At 35.2% G+C, this 18,138-nt stretch overlaps 1 protein-coding gene across 3 annotated transcripts in view; it reads left to right on the top strand.

The window, feature by feature from the left end:
- The window catches only part of KPNA4 (karyopherin subunit alpha 4), a 57,013-nt gene that overhangs the window by 27,513 nt on the left and 11,362 nt on the right, over positions 1-18,138 (top strand). For all 3 annotated transcript variants that reach the window (XM_008053949.2, XM_021710406.1, XM_021710407.1), the window contains 8 exons: positions 2,564-2,659; positions 3,855-3,940; positions 6,469-6,555; positions 8,434-8,603; positions 8,698-8,742; positions 12,701-12,832; positions 15,308-15,436; positions 16,827-16,931. In XM_008053949.2, coding sequence (XP_008052140.1) covers positions 2,564-2,659; positions 3,855-3,940; positions 6,469-6,555; positions 8,434-8,603; positions 8,698-8,742; positions 12,701-12,832; positions 15,308-15,436; positions 16,827-16,931 — 850 coding nt within the window. The remainder of the gene's footprint in view (positions 1-2,563; positions 2,660-3,854; positions 3,941-6,468; positions 6,556-8,433; positions 8,604-8,697; positions 8,743-12,700; positions 12,833-15,307; positions 15,437-16,826; positions 16,932-18,138) is intronic.

The following is an 18,138-nucleotide window of genomic DNA, read 5'->3' as shown; positions in this document are numbered from 1 at the left end:
TTGTGGAACCTATGCTCTTATATTTTAAGGGAAGAGCCAGAAAAACCTATTGCCGAGACCTTTGTATAAATACGTTAAGAGTGACATGGTTTTATCATAACACAATATAGTGGTTGCTTTGTATATTTATGAATTAACATCCTGTGTTGTAATTATCAGTGGGAAAGAAGCACATAAACAAGAACTTGATTCTAGTTATAGAGTTTCTAGGTGCCAGAGGAACTTTCCGGGTTCATCTAGTAACTTACCGAGTGCATGAATTCCTTTTATATTTATTAGATTTTTTCTACTTTTGTTTGTTCACCATAAACACCCTAGAACAGATAGGGAAGTTATAGAATTACAGTGTTGTGTACCACAGGTAAAAGAACTTCTTAGAAGGACTTTTGTTACATAGGCAGAAAAATCATGGAGCCATTCACATCTCAAAATGACCAATTGTTTATAGGAAAATGATTAAGAAATTAATTATGCTTACCGTTGTCAGAGTTAAATATTTGACAGTTTAGGGACATTTCTTAACATACGTTCTACAATGAAAGTAAAGCCCAGTACTCCTAAGACAGAAGTTCTCAAAATGTGATCTGTGGATCCATGGGAGATTCTGAGACAATTTCAGAGGTATGCACAAGCAAATTGGTTTTGGCAATAATTCAAAACTTTATTTGCCTTTTCTGTGTTAGCCATTATGTTGATGTTGCAAAACCAACTGTGGGCAAAATTGCTGTTTCCTTACCACAAGTCAAGACAGTGGCACCAAACTGATTTTATTATATTTTTTAGAAGTTGTATTCTTCACAGTTAAATTGTATTCTTCATATTGTCTTTTAAAATGTCTTTAATGGCCAGGCACAGTGGCTCATACCTGTAATCCCAACACTTTGGGAGGTGGAGGCAGGAGGACTACTTAATCCCAGGAGTTCAAAACCAGCCTGGGCAACATAAAGAGACCTCATCTCTAAAAAACAACCAAAAAAAGATTAGCTGGATTTGGCAGCGCATGCCAGTAGTCCCAGCTAACCCGGAGGCTGATGTAGGAGGATCACTTAAATCCAGGAGTTAGAAGATACATTGAGCTCTGATTGTGCTACTGTACTCTATCCAGCCTGGGCAACAGTGTAAAACCTTGACTTAAAAAAAAAAAAAAAAATGTGCTCAATGAAGTAGTAAAAAACATTTTTTTAAAATTAAATCTTGGTCCTTGATCTCATGGAACCTTGTTTGAGAAGACTAGGTTAAGACTTAAGCACTGTGCCATGTTTTATGGAAAATATTGTGAAAATAGCATGTGACACAGTTATTTCCCTTTATGAAGTTTAGAATCTAATTGGGAAGACAAAACTATATTTTAAAAATAGTGATACTCAGTGGCAATTGTAGGAATATGCTGTGTAAATACTCCTGAAATTCAAAGATGGTATTGTGTAAAACATATAACTTGAAATGTTACGACTTTGAATAAATCAGTTTGAATAGATAGAGTACAGGGCATTCTACCCGAGGAGAGTAGGATATGAAAGTCCTGGAAATAAGATGAAAATGGTGTGACAGACAACTGACCTAATGTTGAGTTATAGAGAATAACATGAGTTAGGTAAGATGGAACCAACTTGTGGAGCAGTGTAAAGCTCAGTCAAGAAGTTTACATTGATAAAGTAGTAAAAATGTAACCCTTATTAGTTTATATAGGGAAATGATCTGGTGAAGCTTTCCTGAATGTTGCTTTTACATGGTAGTGCGGGAGATTCCCATGGGTGAAGGTTTGTATTAGGCCCACCGAGGGACTTCTCAGCTAAACCTGCAGTCTCCTACGTGTGAAAATAGGCACAAGGACTTGTTTTTATCCTATAAGCCATGAGAGCAGTGACATGTCTGTTTTGTTCACCTTAGTATCTCTAGCATCTCTCTAGATATTTTCCTGTGTGTTGCTGTGCTTTTTCCATTTTTCTTTGGTTGCTAAGATGAGAATGTTGTTGGGCTTTTATAGCTTTTAGTTCAGTGTGTAAGATAGGATGAAGAATTGGACACTAGTATCAGCTATAAACATATACCAGCAGCCTACTTGCTTTTGTCCTTTGACTATTATAGTATTTTTTTGACTATTGACATATTTATAGTATGAATAATTTGGGGTATTTTGATGACCTCTTAATTCTTTTCTTAGCATGACAAATGCTTTGTTGAAGAAGTCTGTCCACTTTTTTTTTCTGAGCTCAAAATTATATCCAAAGGTAACACATACTAAACATTTTGTTTGTTATCTTTTTATAAGTCATATCCAGAACTGTACTCAGGGAATAATATTATTGTACTAATAAAAATGGTAAGGTGGTTGACATCACATTTTTACTAACTATTGACTATGTCTGTAAACTTAATTTATAAATTAATCTTTTTATAATTAGGGCAAAGGTTGCACTATATAAATTGTAAAAAGTAACTTTCAGAGAACGTACTTGTACCAAATATTTTGATTTATGATAATATGTCAAATATAGATTTAAATTTGATTATAATATTATATGTCATTAAGTTTCACAAAGGTATTTTTATCTCTTTATAGGAAGCTTTTGTCCAGTGATCGAAATCCACCAATTGATGACTTAATAAAATCTGGAATATTGCCTATTTTAGTTCATTGTCTTGAAAGAGATGACAAGTAAGTACACTGTTTTTTTAAATTTAGAATATGTTCTTTGAAGAAGGCAAGCTTTTTCTAGTTGTTAGTTTGCTCTTTAAAGAAAAGAGAAAAGTGACATGGGATGGAGTTGGAAAGTCAATAGTGTAAAGCAATGTAAGTTATGTTAACTCCAAGAGATAAGGTGAAAGCCAGTGAGGAACTTGAGAATGATAAATTTCAGTTTTGATCTTTAAAAATTGGCAAGAACTAGTTTGATCAGATAGGTACTCGAGAAAGCTCTTTGGGAAGTAATGTACAAGTATCTTAATAAAGAGTTCTTAGTACAAATAAGAGGGACACACAAGGAGGTTGTGTACTTTTATACTGAAGAGATGTTTTAAATGGTTGCTGAATGTTTTTAAAAATGCTAGATAAGGCAGGCTTGGTGGCTCAGCCTATAATCCCGCGCCTTTGGGAGGCTGTGGTGAGTGGATTGCCTGAGTCCGCAGGTTCGAGACCCGCCTGGGCAACTTGGCGAGACCTCATCTCTACAATAAATCAAAAAATTAGCCAGGCGTGGTAGCGCGCGCCTGTAGTTCCAGCTACTTGGAAGGCTGAGGCAGAAGGATCGCCGGAGCCCAGCAGGCCGAGGCTTGTGGTGGCCAGGTGCGGCCACTGCACTCCAGTCTGGGCGACAGAGTGAGACTCCAACTCAAAAAAAAAAAAAAAAAAAGACTAGATGGATAGGTATCTTGAAACAAAATATTTAATTCATTTAAAATGCTAAGGCCAGGTTCAGTGGCTCACTCCTATAATCTCAGAACTTTGATAGGCTCAGGCAGGAGGATTGCTTGAGGCTGGGAGTTCAAGACCAACCTGGGCAACATAACAAGACACAGTTTTTACAAAAAATAAACACATAACATGTCTTAGCTACTTGGAAGACTGAGACAGGAGGATCTCTTGAGCCCAGAAGTTCGAGGCTGCAGTAAGCTATGATTGTGCCACTGCACTCCAACCTAGGTGGCAAAGTGAGACCATGTCTTGAAAAAAAAAAGAAAAAAAGCTGGAGGGGAGAATGCTTAGTAGATAGTTGGGTCAATGTAAAAATCCCTACTGTTTAAAATTATTTGTTTTGGGGCAACCCCCTTGTCCCCTCCCACTGTGGGAGTTTTTTTGTCCTCTCAATAAATCCTGCTTTCTTTTTAAAAAAAAATTATTTGTTTTTTTGCAGTCCTTCTTTACAGTTTGAAGCTGCATGGGCTTTGACAAACATTGCATCAGGGACCTCTGAACAAACTCAAGCAGTAGTTCAGTCCAGTAAGTCTTCTTATTAACCAAGAAAATTGTTATGTTTTTCAAAAAAGGACAGTAAGAAGCAGCAATTTATATTATAAGATGTAACTACTTTAAAAAATAATAGCTACTAAGTAACACATAGGCTTATGAAACAGGCCAACTTAAGTATATTACTTTAATCATCTTGTTCTGGTGACTGACATTTCTGTTTCCAAAAATTTATTTTATTCCTTTCTAAATCTGAGAACATTTTCTAATTATAGTAGCAGATTATGTTATTGTTGTTACACTTTATTTATAGGACATCAGTAAAAATAAAGGAGCTTTTCCCATTGCTCCATTGCCTTTCAGCCTCTCTCTCTTTTTTTTTTTATAGTTTAATGTATTACAGGAACAGCACAGAAGACAGACACATTAAAAACATGTACTTGCATGTAGGACAACTCAGAAAAGTATAGTGAATGGATGGAATCTACCGTATGATAAAAATGCTACAAACGCCATTTAGTTGTCATCAATAAGAAATTTACTTGTTTTTAAAAAATTCAAATGCTGGCATTATCCAGAAAAATTTAGCAGGTTTATTTATAATTGTTATAAAGTTGAACCGCTGAAACTTGTTCACTGAAACATTTTGACTTGCATTAATGCTTTACATCCCCGCCTTTATATTAAATATTCACACACAAATGAAATTGGAAAAACTGCCAAACCTGATTTCTGCTCCCTATTTTTCCACTCGCAATCGTATACTTGGGTACCGTTTGACCCCATGGGTGTGGGGAGGAAATCTAGCTTTCAGAACTACCAGTAACAGGAAGAAGAGAATTTTTTTTTTTTTTGAGAATGAAGTGTTTCCCATCATAGTTGATTTAAGCACACTTGCCACATACGCGGCGTGCTAACTGGATGTCTTTTGGCATAATTGTTACACGTTTGGCTTGGATAGCACACAGGTTGGTGTCTTCAAAAAGGCCAACCAGATAGGCCTCACTTGCCTCCTTCAAAGCACCAATAGCAGCGCTCTGGAAGTGCAGAACTGTTTTGAAGTCCTGAGCAATTTCTTGTACCAGACACTGGAAAGGAAGTTTGCGAATCAGAAGTTCAATGGACTTTTGATAACGTCTAATTTCACGGAGTGCCACAGTACCAGGCCTGTAACGATGAGGTTTCTTCACCCCTCCAGTAGAGCGTGCACTCTTGCGAGCAGCTTTTGCAGCCAGTTGTTTCCTGGGTGCTTTACCACCGGTCGATTTGTGGGCAATCTACTTTGTAGGAGCCATGGTATAGAGACCTCCTTACTTACCCCCCTTCTTCTGCTGGAGCTCGGCGAGCTAGAGGCAGCTCTGGCGTTGGAGAGCGATGGCGGTGTAGCGACAGCTGCGAGCACAATTGTCAGCCTCTCTTAATGAGATTTCCGTCATATATTTTAAAGAAATCTTCCATATAGTAGTCCCACTGAAAGACTGGCTTGAATATCTTTCATTATTATGTTTCAAGAAATATAAGTAGAAAATTATTATTGGAAGCAATAACCTGAGTATCGTTTCCATGAATACTATTTGATTCTTCTACCATAAAAAAATTAATAATTTTAAAGAGAGTTCTTCATGATTTTGAAGGGAAATGAAGGTATTAGTTCAAGTAAGCATTTTATTATGTAGACATTTGCATTTGTTTGCGTTATTACTTAGAAAGGATATTTACCTTAAGTCCTACAAAAATTGGTATAGTTTTGAGTTGGGCAGTTTTTGTTGTGTCTTTTTTTTGTTTTGCATAGCTGTTAGGTAAATTTTATGATTCCGTGACAGTGTCATATTCCTCTTGTTCTTTTTCCTCCCTGGGTTGTCTTTAAAGATTAGAAAGAGACTTAAAATTTGTTTTAACACTATTAATCTGTTATAAAGTACAAAAATAATGGATAAATGAATTCCTTTTTATTATAAGTAAGCATGGTTAGTCTACATGTACATGAATGGCATTTTTCAAAGTAGTCTCGGAAGGAAGAAAGCAAGAATAGTAATTTGTTGAGTGTAGTATTCTCTTCAGATACAGACCCATCTCTGTGTTTCCCATCCTTGTTTAGTAGTGGAATCATTTTCTGCTTCAGAAGGTCTTGTGTAGCCCAGGAATCATTGACCTGTTTTACCCATGCTGTTAATTTAAATTTTAGTATTTGAAAGTTATTTCAACAATTGGCTTTTATTTTTTCAATTTGAAGATAGTACTTAATCTGTAAGAAATTGATCTTAAATTGGAATTAAATCCAGTTTTAATTGTGAGTGAAATTTTGCAAGTTTAATGTTACATGTCTTTGTTAAAACTCATTTTGATCCTAAGTAAGTAGTCTGCTAATCAAAATTCTTTCAATAACACTGTTCTAATAAAAATCATTGAGGATATATTTTAAATGTTGTTATAATTTTCTTTAATTTTTATTGTTTTGTTTGGGGTTTTTTTGAGGTTTTAGCTAAAGAATCAGGATTAATTTTTGATTTAGAGTATAGTTTCTTCACCCTTGAATGTTAACTTACATTTTCCTCCTGCAGATGCTGTGCCACTTTTCTTGAGGCTTCTCCATTCACCCCATCAGAATGTTTGTGAGCAAGCAGTGTGGGCATTGGGAAATATCATAGGTTTGTATAAAGCTTGTAAAACTAGTTCAACAATTGTTATCATATGCTAGGTAATAAAAATAGCTACTAGTAGTCAAAAAGGAAAAACAATTTGCCTTTAGTACTAGTTTTTGTGAAATAGCTTACAGAAATTTTTACTCCATTACTGTGTAAGTATAAAACCATAGTAAACAGAATGAACGTTTTTGTTGCTTAAGATATCGTTACATTTTTTGTATGTATTCAACTCTTAACTATTTAATAATTTTGAAATATGTATACAGTTTAGACCTTCTCTTGTTCTATGTGAGGATCGTGTTATTTCTCTGTTCTCTCCATCAGAGAAACTAACAAGAAAAAAAGAGGCAAAACTTAAACCAATAATTTTTCTCCATAATGACATTTCTCAGAAGAGTATAAAATGAATTTTTTTATATCTCTTGCAGACTTTAGTACATTAAAATTTAGTAATATGTAAAACATAGTAATATTTCCTATCATTAGGAATCAATATATCTGTAGTCTGAAGACAGTTTACCTAGGATTTCAGGTTTTCACTGATAAATAATTATAGCGAAATAAAGACAGTTCTGTTATTTCAATGATTTGTTTTTTAACTAGATACTAATTTAATCCAAACTCAAAAATTCAAAGAACTATCTTCTAGCAGAGAATGAAAAAAATCTGGGGCCTGAATTGTATTGTGCCCCTGATGTAGCTCAGCGGCCTAGCTACTGGAGTTGGGGATTGGGGTGCTTTTTCTAGGGGATCTTGCTAATTTGATGAAGGAGAAGAACTCTAAAGATTATTTTTTCCAGATTCTTATTGTTCTTGCATGGAAGTAATTAGTATTGCTTTGATATGCCTTCTCTTTATAGCCCTTTTATAGGGCCAGCATGTAAGAACATAAAGCATGGTCATGAGTTTTTAAGGGATGATTTTTCTATAAACTGTTCTTGGAAAGAATATACTGCTATTAGGAATGTTTCTGTATCCAGAGTTCCTCACTCCTTTGCTTTTATGCCAAATTTTACATTTAGAACTATTACATAGTATCTTGGTTTTCAGATTTTTATTCCAGTGACATTCTGGAATTAGAATACATGAAAGCAAAAAGAGCAAGCATTGTACCTCCAAATACTTAAGTATTTGGAAAAACAATGTTTTTACTTATGGTGGTACTTCAGCATGACTTCATACTAGAAATTTTAGTGACACTCTAGATACAGAAATTAAACTTGGTAGTTCTCTGTGACAGTGGTTCTAAAACTTTAGTATACTATCAGAGTCACTTGGAGGACTTGCTAAAACAGAATCTCAGACCCACAGTTTCTGCTTCAGTTGATCTGAATGCAACCCAAAATCACATTGGAAACAACTGTTGTAGGACTATTGGTTTTCTCTTTTTTTCTGATATACTTTTTTAAGTGTATGGAGTAATTTATAGTTCATATTCTTGGTGCTCTGATATTGGGTCATAAGTATAAATTCTGTAAATATTTTCTTTTTCATTTTTTTATTACATAGAAATTTGTTAAATTGAGAGTACCATTGAGAGAAAAGATAAAAGCAACAGTAAAACTGCCCACAAAGTATGAGTTTTTTAAAGAACCTTTAGGCTTTCCGAGTTTAGATGACATGGAAACATTTTATAAGTAAGCAGCTTATAAAGAAGAAGGTAGGAATAATGTGCCGAAGAATACCTTAGCACCTTATATTGTTTCTTTAGGCTCAAAGACTTTGAGTATTAACTTAGTTATTGCTTAAAGGCTTATATACAACTAAACAGTGTATCTGGTTAAAATGCAGGAAGCAGCATATTATACCCAGTGCTTTAATTTTCTGAAAATGATTATTGTCAATATATTTTATTGAATTAATAAGTCCTTTTCTCTACAGGTGATGGGCCCCAATGTAGAGATTATGTCATAAGTCTTGGGGTTGTGAAACCTTTACTTTCCTTCATAAGTCCATCTATCCCTATAACATTCTTAAGAAATGTTACTTGGGTTATGGTCAACTTATGTCGCCACAAAGACCCACCACCACCTATGGAAACCATTCAGGAGGTAAACAAGTGTTTTAAATTAAAATAGATATTATGTGTATGTTTTTATCTGTGTATGTCTTAAAATCTATATATATTTATATTTCTCTCCTCAGATTCTTCCAGCCCTTTGTGTTTTAATTCATCACACAGACGTAAATGTGAGTAAATGCTTCTTGTCATATACTTATGTATATGTGCGTCTAGGATTCTTCCTCTGACTGAAATTGTTACACTAAAACATTTTGTCAGTGTACTTTCTGTCAGGTTTTTTCTTTTTCTCTTTTTTTTTTTTTTTTTGAGTTGGAGTCTCACTCTGTTGCCCAGACTGGAGTGCAGTGGCCGCTCCCGGCCACCACAGCCTCGACCTGCTGGGCTCCGGTGATCCTTCTGCCTCAGCCTTCTGAGTAGCCGGAATTACAGGCATGTGCTACCACTCCCGGCTGATTTTTTGATTTATTGTAGAGATGAGGTCTTGCTGCCCAGGCGGGTCTCGGACCTGCAGGCTCAGGCAATCCACTCACCTCAGCCTCCCAAAGGCGCAGGATTACAGGCTGAGCCACCGAGCCCGGCAAGGTTTTTTCATTTCAATAGCTTTAATACATATTTGGTATTTTTATGTTTACTCTTTATTTACTTGTATTACAAATATACTTTCACTGAGGAAATCAAATGTAACTGTTATTTTGGTCTGGATGACCGGCATATGTGTGTATATGTATTAGTGTCATAAAAACTCACATTGAAAGTTTTTTTTAAGTTGCCCAGTTAGTGATCTTCCTCGCTAAGATCATGTCTTTGATCAGTTCCATGAGTTTTTTATGGAAGCTCATTTTGACGCTTGGTCAGTGAGAGCCGATACATAGTGGATTTTTTTGTTTTGTTTTAGATGTGAAAATATAGTTTATTTAGAAAGTAAATTAGAGGAGAAAGGAGATTCACCACCACAAAGTAGGGGAGGGGGCCAAAGCTGGGAAACATGGCGGCCATAGCTAAGAGAGCCATATGACCTGACCGATGCTTAACAAAACAATGGCGTATTTTTGTTTTTTGAAAGATAAAAAAGAAAAATGTGTGTGCTTATGTATGGCTTTGTATTCATATATATTCTAAACCATCAACATCAGTTGCTCCTTAATTCAATTTTTACTTTCTCCAGTTACAGTCACTTTGGCAGTGGCCTCATTCATCTAGATAACTCTTAATTATCTAAACAATAGGGGAAAAAATCGGGGCAGGCAAAGATTTTAAACATAACAAATATATTTTGCTCATTCTTGCTAACACAGAAAACTGCCCTGACTGCTTATAAAAGTCAGGCTAGCCTTCAGTGTTTTAGAGAAACTAGGGGTATACTAGATAAGGGAGAACATGGAATGAAATGGAGAGCTATATAAATGGAGAGAATATAAATTTCAATATTTTGTTTTTAAAAGATTTGCAAGAGAGATTAATTTCAAAGTTTATACCTCTGCTGGAAAACTAGACATCTTAGTTGACTTTACTCAGAAAAACCTGTTTACCCCAATCTAGATGACTACATTTTTCTTGCTTTTGCTGTATCTTAAAGAATTTCTCAAGCCAGTTTGCATTATTCTTTTTAGTAACATGCTTAGTAACTAATATTGCTTACTAAATAATGTTTAGTAAAGATAGAATCTTCTTAGTAAACATTAGCAGCAAGTTTTTTTTGTTTTTTTTGTTTTGAGTTGGAATCTCACTCTGTCGCCCAGACTAGAGTGCAGTGGCCACTTCTGGCCACTGCAACCTCGACCTGCTGGGCTCTGGCGATCCTTCCGCCTCAGCCTTCCAAGTAGCTGGAACTACAGGCGCACGCTACCGTGCCTGGCTGATTTATGATTTATTGTAGAGATGAGGTCTCGCCAAGTTGCCCAGTCGGGTCTCGAACCTGCGGGTTCAGGCAATCCACTCACCTCAGCCAGCAACCAGTTCTTAAATCAGACCATCAAACAAGAAAAAAGAAAAAAAAGAAATTAAAACTGCTTCCGCAGACCATAAGTGAGACATCAACATTACATTGTAGTTTTAGTTAGTAATCTTGTTACCATGCAGTATAAACTTTCTCTGATACAAAAAGTATATAACGAGACAGGTGTGGTGGCTCATACCTGAAATCCCAGGCTTTTGGATGACTGAAGTAGGAGGAATACTTGAACCCAGGAGTTCAAGATTAGCCTGGGCAACATAGCAAGACCCCACCTCTACAAAAAAAGAAAAAAAATTAGCCAAGTATGGTGGCACACAACTGTAGTCCCAGCTACCTAGGAGACTGAGGTGGGAGGACTGCTTGAGCCCAGGAGGCAAAGACCACTGCACTCCAGCCTGGGTGACAAAGCAAGACCCTTAAAAAAAAATTTTTTTTTAAGACAAAAAGTACATATGAGATCTAGTTTTATTTGAATTGTGATTTTGATCTGAGCATATCATTAACATGTTTGGCATTGGGCCTTTTTAAAAAAAAAAAAAAGCAAAACCATATCCAGCTTTTATCTACAGTCATGAGCAAGTAACTTGAAATGTTTTGCCTGTGTTAACAAATTGTAATATATGTGATACTCCAGAAAAAGAATTTAGTTATTTTTGCAGATTGGCATTTTGTCATTACATGTATGTTGATACCACTTTATTTGTGTAAATTGTTTCATTTGGTGTCTTTTTACATTAAAAATATCCTTAGAGGTTTCTTGAATTTCTGAAAGGACATGGCAAAGTGCTATTTTCTCCTTTTAGGAACTTCTTGGATGTCTTAAGTATAACATTGATTTAGAATTGTAAAGGTTTTCTTCACTGTGAGGCTTGACTTTTGACACAAAGTTTATATTCTAGAAAGGTTTTGGAAGTAAAGTTTCAAGCACAATTATTCCTGTGTCTTTGACAGTAAATATATTTTTATTTGCAACAGTTTATCAGTTGTTTGTCATACTGCCCTTTGGCCATAAGTTCTGTTTAGGACTTTAACATACTGAGAGAGTTTAAGCACATGGCTTACTGTTATCAAAATATAATCATTAAACAATTGTAGGCTGTTTTTTAGTATAAGTTAATTATGGATGCCGCTTTTTTTTGTTTTTGTCTTTTTAAGTAGCAGCTGTTGTATATATATATATTTTTCAACTAGGTTAAAAAAAAGTTAGAATTAGAGTCTTACTCTGTCGCCCAGGCTTGGAGTGCAGTGGCACACTCATGGCCACCACAGCCTTGACCTGCTTGGGCTTAGGTGATCCTTCTGCCTCAGCCTTCCAAGTAACTGGAACTACGGACACACACCACCACACCCAGCTAATTTTTTGTGATTTATTGTAGAGACGAGGTCTTACCAAGTTGCGCAGGCTGGTCTCAAACCCCCAGGCTCAGACAGTCCTCTCGCCTCGGCCTCCCAAAGTGCTAGGATTATAGGCTGAGCCACCACACATGGCCACTAGGTGATTTTTTTAAAAAGCTCTAATCCCATGACAGGTTATAGACCATGTTTTTTGAAATCATAGGTCTCACAGGTTAACCTATGATTATTCTTTAATGTCTTTAACTACTGTTGTGAGGGACATACGCTGTTTAGCAAGTTGTCTCTAGTTCCATAAGGCAAAGCAAACTGGTTAGAAAAGATTAAACTTTTAAAAACAGGTTACTGGCTTTTTGCATAGTATATGGTACTCACCATACTATAGAACTCCTTGTATGTATCCATCTGGTATTGATGTTTTGAACCACTGTGTATGTTGGATATATGTAATCTTTCCAACTTTATAAATTAACCACAATGTTTTTAGACCTTTTATCCCTCAGCCTTTGGGAAAGAGAATATCTTTTTTCTCTGTTTTATGTGCTGTGTAGTGTGTTTGTGTGTATCTTAATTCAGATTGGATACTGATGTGGAATATGGACCATAATTAAATATCCAGAGTATGGCTCAAAGATGCACATACTTATTACAGATATTTATAGATGATGGTGTTCAAGACACTAAAGATTCCAATGAATTGAGCTGACAATAAAGGAAGAAAAACAGTAGTAGAACATTCTTAGATTAGTTGTGTGGTTAAGTATTAATAAAGTGAGAAAATATTCAAAGTCTATTTTAATTTTTATTTTACACATTAGATATTGGTAGATACAGTCTGGGCTCTCTCTTACCTTACTGATGCTGGCAATGAACAAATACAGATGGTAATAGACTCTGGAATAGTTCCTCATTTGGTTCCTCTGCTCAGCCATCAGGAAGTTAAAGTTCAGGTAAGTTTGTTTGTTCTTGATAAAATGTAAGTATTTCTTACCACTAATTGATTTAAGCATAGTATTTAAAGATGGGCAGTTTCAGTACTGTAAAATCTTAGCATAACAACATCTCTGATAGAAAGTTAGTTATTTTTTCCCCATTTTTTTAATGTATTTATTTTCCTAACCACTAAACCACCAGGGCTCTTATTCCCATTTTAAAGAAAATGAAATACGAGAGCCATAGTTCAACAAGAATGTCCTTTTCCTTACCAAAAAACAGACACCATTATAGATTACTGATGTCTAATGTAGACCGGAGCATTTCACTATAGCAACTTGGATGGCATCTGAAACAAGCACTTTTTCTTCCTCTCCCACTTTCCTACTGCCAACTGTCCTTTTTTACTTAAGCTGGCAAGTTTAGTTAACTGTTAGCCTCATTGGCACTGAGATAATGGCTTTGTACTGAGATGTACTGTTTAGGGGCTTCTTAAAGTGTTCCTTTTTAATTATTTAAAAATTTTTTCTTTAATGTTTAATTTTTATTATCTTTTAATTTTCCACATAATATTTATCCTAAAGAACCTGCATCTAGAAAGAGCCAAAAAGAGAAGGTGGTGAGACGTTCACACAAATTTTATAAGCAGTAACTGTCAAGCTGCAGCGGTAAGGGGGGAGATGAAGCAAGCTGTCCCTACCTCTCTGAGGTAAATAGCCTGTAGTAATCTGATACTGGCTTAGGGTCTGTAAAGTACAATAATAGCATAAGGAAAACTATCAGCATAAGTCATTATTTCTCAACCCTGGCTGAACTTCAGAATCAACTGTGAAGCTTGAAGAAAAAAAAAAAAAAAAAATATATATATATATATATAGAAGATGGTAAGATCTACAGAGTTTAAAATATAAACCTTTTAGAAAATAGCAACATGAATTTCTATGACCTTAGACAGTGGTTTCTAAGATACAACACTACAAGCAACCAGAGGGGAAAAAATTGATAAATTAGGCCTCACCAAAATAAAAAAACTTGTGCTTCAAAGGAGATACCATCAAGAAAGTGAAAAGACAACCTGCAGAATGGGAGAGAATATGTATTTGCATGTTATACATCTGCAAAGGAACTTACATCCAAAATATATAAAGAACTCTTAAAACTCAAAAAGACAATTCAGTTTAAAAATGAGTAGATAGTTTTCCAAATAAGACATACAAATGTTCAGTAAGCACATGAAAAGATGCACAACATCATTAATCATTAAAGAAATGCTTATCTGCCACAGTGAGATACCACTTTATACCCACTTGGGTAACTATAGTTAGAAAGACAATAACAAATATTGGTGAAGATGTGGAGAAATTGGAATCTTCATTCCCTGCTGATGGGAATGTAAAATGATGTAGCTGATTTGGAATACAGTTTGGTAGTACCTGAAAAAGTTAAACATGAAGTTACAATATGAACTATCACTTCCACTCTTAGGTACATAAACAAGAAAATTGAAAACACATATCCACACAAAAATGTATGTACAAATACTCATAGCAGCATTATTAATAATAGCCCAAAAATGAAAACAGTCCAAATGTCTAGCAACTGATGAATGGTTAAATAAAATATGATATATTCATACAGTGGAATATTATTTGGCCATGTAAAGGAATACAGTACTGAAACATGTTATGACCTGAACTTTAACAACATTGTGCTGAGTGAAAAAAGCTAGACACAAAAGGCGAAGTACATTTTTATTTCATTTATATGAGATGACCCAAATAGGCAAATTCTGAGAGACAGGGATAGTGGTTTCCAGGGACCTGGGGGTGAGGGCAGTGAAAATGACTGCTAATAAATGCAGGTGTTCTTTTTAGGGTAATGAAATATTCTAGAATTGGATACTGGTAGTGGTTGCACAACTTTAAATATATAAAGAACAAATGAATTACACACTTTGAAAGGGTGACTTTGTTGTTTTGTGAATAATATCTTAATTTTTTTAAAAACTTGGGTTATTTGTCTTGTAGAAGGAAAACTTAGAGGGGGAATAAAGCTTTTACTTAACAGAAAATGACCTATTGCGACCACAGAAAAACAGTTGATAATTCAAATTCATGTGATAGTGAAACCTCGTGTTAAGCAGTTTCTGACTTTCCTCCAGAAAGGCATTGTGTTTTGTTGTTGTTGTTTGAACACTAGATGTAAAATACTGTCTTATTTTCTTTATGGCACTAATTATTATCTAAAATTCTCCTCTTTGTTTATTGACTCTTTGATGATAATGTAAGCGACATACAAGCTAGCACTTTTATCTGTCCTATTGAAACCTCTCTTCCTAAATCAGTGCCTGACACCAAGTGCTCAAAAAGGATAGCTTCATTGGAATGAAAGAATGAATAACTACATTTATCTTTCTAACCTACATAAACATACCTTTTAGTGAGAAGCATCTCACGTAGAACAACATCTCAGTAAATCTTTTTATATTTCAGACTGCTGCACTTAGAGCTGTGGGCAACATTGTTACTGGAACTGATGAGCAAACGCAAGTTGTTTTGAATTGTGATGCCCTTTCACACTTTCCAGCACTCCTGACACATCCCAAAGAGAAAATTAATAAAGTAAGTCTTTTAAAATACTTTTAAAATAGCATATAAAACTTCAGTTTTTAGTTGTAAAATTGGGGTCTTAGAATTGTCTCTAACATTGTTAATATAAACTTACTTAGACATCAAGAGAAAATTAATCAGTTCACTCTTTATAACATGGATTAGTAAGTGGTTTTCCCATGTATAAAACAAACCAATTGCAAAGTACATTTTGGCTCTCTTGGAAATGATGAAATAGAGATAATTGGGTGTTGAATGTTGTATGACTGGAGATTTTTAATATGTTAGTTAAGTAGTTCTTAGGTTATTTTATAGATACCTAAGAGAGAGTGTGTGCATGTGTGTGTGCTTGTGGTGGCTACGGAAAGGGGGCACTGACTGGTGATGCTGATATTGGAGTGCATCTGAGGCTGTTGTAGAAATAACATGGTCTGTTGATTACAACATTGCCGATGATTATAACCCAAGAACAGCTCACCTAACTAGCCCAGCACCCTAAAGTCTCTAACAGGTTCATTAAACATGGTCCTGTGATCTGATCCAAAGAGCCGGGGGTACCTTAGCTCATAGTACTGTTTTGGGGAGTAAAACTTGATTCCTCATTTTTAAAAAATAGAGAAAATATTTCCTTGTACTAAATTGGTAAATTTAATAAATGCATTAACTTTGGTAAATTATAGTAATATTCTACATAGATGTTAGGTAAATATTGTCATCTTGTTTGATGCTAACTGGTTTCGTATATATTTGTTGTCTATGAAACTTATGACGTACTTGGCACCACCATCATCTTTTCAAAAGTAGCACCACTGTGGTGTCAAGGGTAACATAAAAAGATTATTAAGGTAGAACAATAAAGCAACCAACCATCTGGTTCCACTTTTTCTTTAAGGAAATTGTGCCATGAGTGACTATTACATATAAGTATACATATTAAAAACAACTCTCATTTTTCATGTCTCCATTATTGTCAGTAATTGAGACATGGCTGCTTTGGCTAGGATTCTTAAAATAGAATAGAAATAAAGACGTGCATGTATAGAGGGAAAGGCGCTGAATCTCATGTACCACAGTTTTAGGATTTGTGTTTGTATTACAGCTCATCAGTTCATTAGTAGCTATTCGGCCTAGTTCCCTTTGAGTCATACTGTTTGGGAACATTGCTTTCAAGATTATTTAGAAGGGTTAGTGGTTAGTTCATTGTGACTTGAATTAGGGCCACTAGTAATTTGTCCAAAGAAAATATGGAAAAGGGGATAAAGGAATTGAGATTCCTAAGATCTTTATTATGTAGTTCATCCCATAATAAAATTATTTGAACAGTGTAGTGAATGCTTTTGTTCTTAGTTCGGATGTGGATTTTATTTTTAATAAGAAATATTGAAAGGGTCTTGTTCTACAGGAAGCAGTGTGGTTCCTCTCTAACATCACTGCAGGAAATCAGCAGCAAGTTCAGGCAGTAATTGATGCCAATCTTGTACCAATGATAATACACCTTTTGGATAAGGTAAGAAAATCATCTCGTATGTATCTGAGTTAAAGAGAGGAGGATTTTAAATCTAACAAATACTGTGAATATATGTGTTTCTGTTTATTTAACTGAAACCTATACAGTGGTATGGATACTACAGTAAAGTAATATTAAAATTTTTGAACCAAGAAGTTTTTATATACAAGAAGCAATTTTTGTTTTAAAAGTCCTAGCCCTTTTTCTGTATAATTCTTTTTTTACCAAAATTGCCATTATTCCATTACTAATAATTCATGTTATTACTACTGATAATTGTTTATATATTGTTTTAAGCACCTAATTTAATATGATAAGCCTGTAAGTTTAGGAATTATACCCATTTGACAGATGCAGAAACTGGTAGAGATAATAAATTGTCCAAAATCAGATAGTAAATAAGTATGCTATTGATTGTGTGACATATCATCTCTCATGTTCATATTAACATTTGGGGAAAACAGCTGACAGTGTCACAGTCACAGCATCTGAGTTTTTCTGAGTACTGATTTGTGATTTAAGAGAAGATATCCATTTATCTTCTGGTCCTCCACGTTGCATATAAATTGGTAGATCAAGTACTATCTGTCTTACATCTAGGGATACTAAGATTAATAAATGATCTCAAGTTGTTGTCAGCCTTTTCCAGCTGATGATTATGTTATCTATCAGTCTTTCACCTATGGTTTTTAGGTGGTCATTGATGATTATTGTGGATCCCTTGTTTTACTAGGAGTTGCAAAATGGTAACTTTTTGTCTGCCTTTTATATATTGCCCATGATTCTTCCATAAAGAGCTTTTCTTTATCAGCTATTGTTTACTCTGACATACAATTCCCATAAAAGAGGCAAGACAAATGCTTGATTCTTCATGATCAGTCATTTTTAGAATGAAATGTTCTAGGCTGGGCTCAGTGGCTCAACCTATAATCCCAGCACTTTGGGAGGCCAAGGCGAGTGGATTGCCTGAGCCCACGGTTCAAGACCAGCCTGGGCAACTTGGTAAGACCTCAACTCTACAATCAATAAAAAAATTAGCCAGGCATGGTAGTGCACGCCTATAGTTCCGGCTACTTGGAAGCCTGAGGCAGAAGGATCGCCAGAGCCCAGCAGGTCAACACTGGGGGGACCGTGAGTGTACCATGGCTCTCCAGTCTGGGTCTCCAATTCAAAAAAAAAAAAAAATGTTATAAAAACTGCAAAGACA

The sequence above is a fragment of the Carlito syrichta genome, unplaced genomic scaffold (assembly GCF_000164805.1).
Source record: "Carlito syrichta isolate Samal-C Ts95f unplaced genomic scaffold, Tarsius_syrichta-2.0.1 Scaffold288891, whole genome shotgun sequence".
Classification (NCBI taxonomy): domain Eukaryota; kingdom Metazoa; phylum Chordata; class Mammalia; order Primates; family Tarsiidae; genus Carlito; species Carlito syrichta.
Note: the sequence above shows the minus strand (reverse complement) of the source record. Positions and strands in the feature narration are given on the sequence as shown.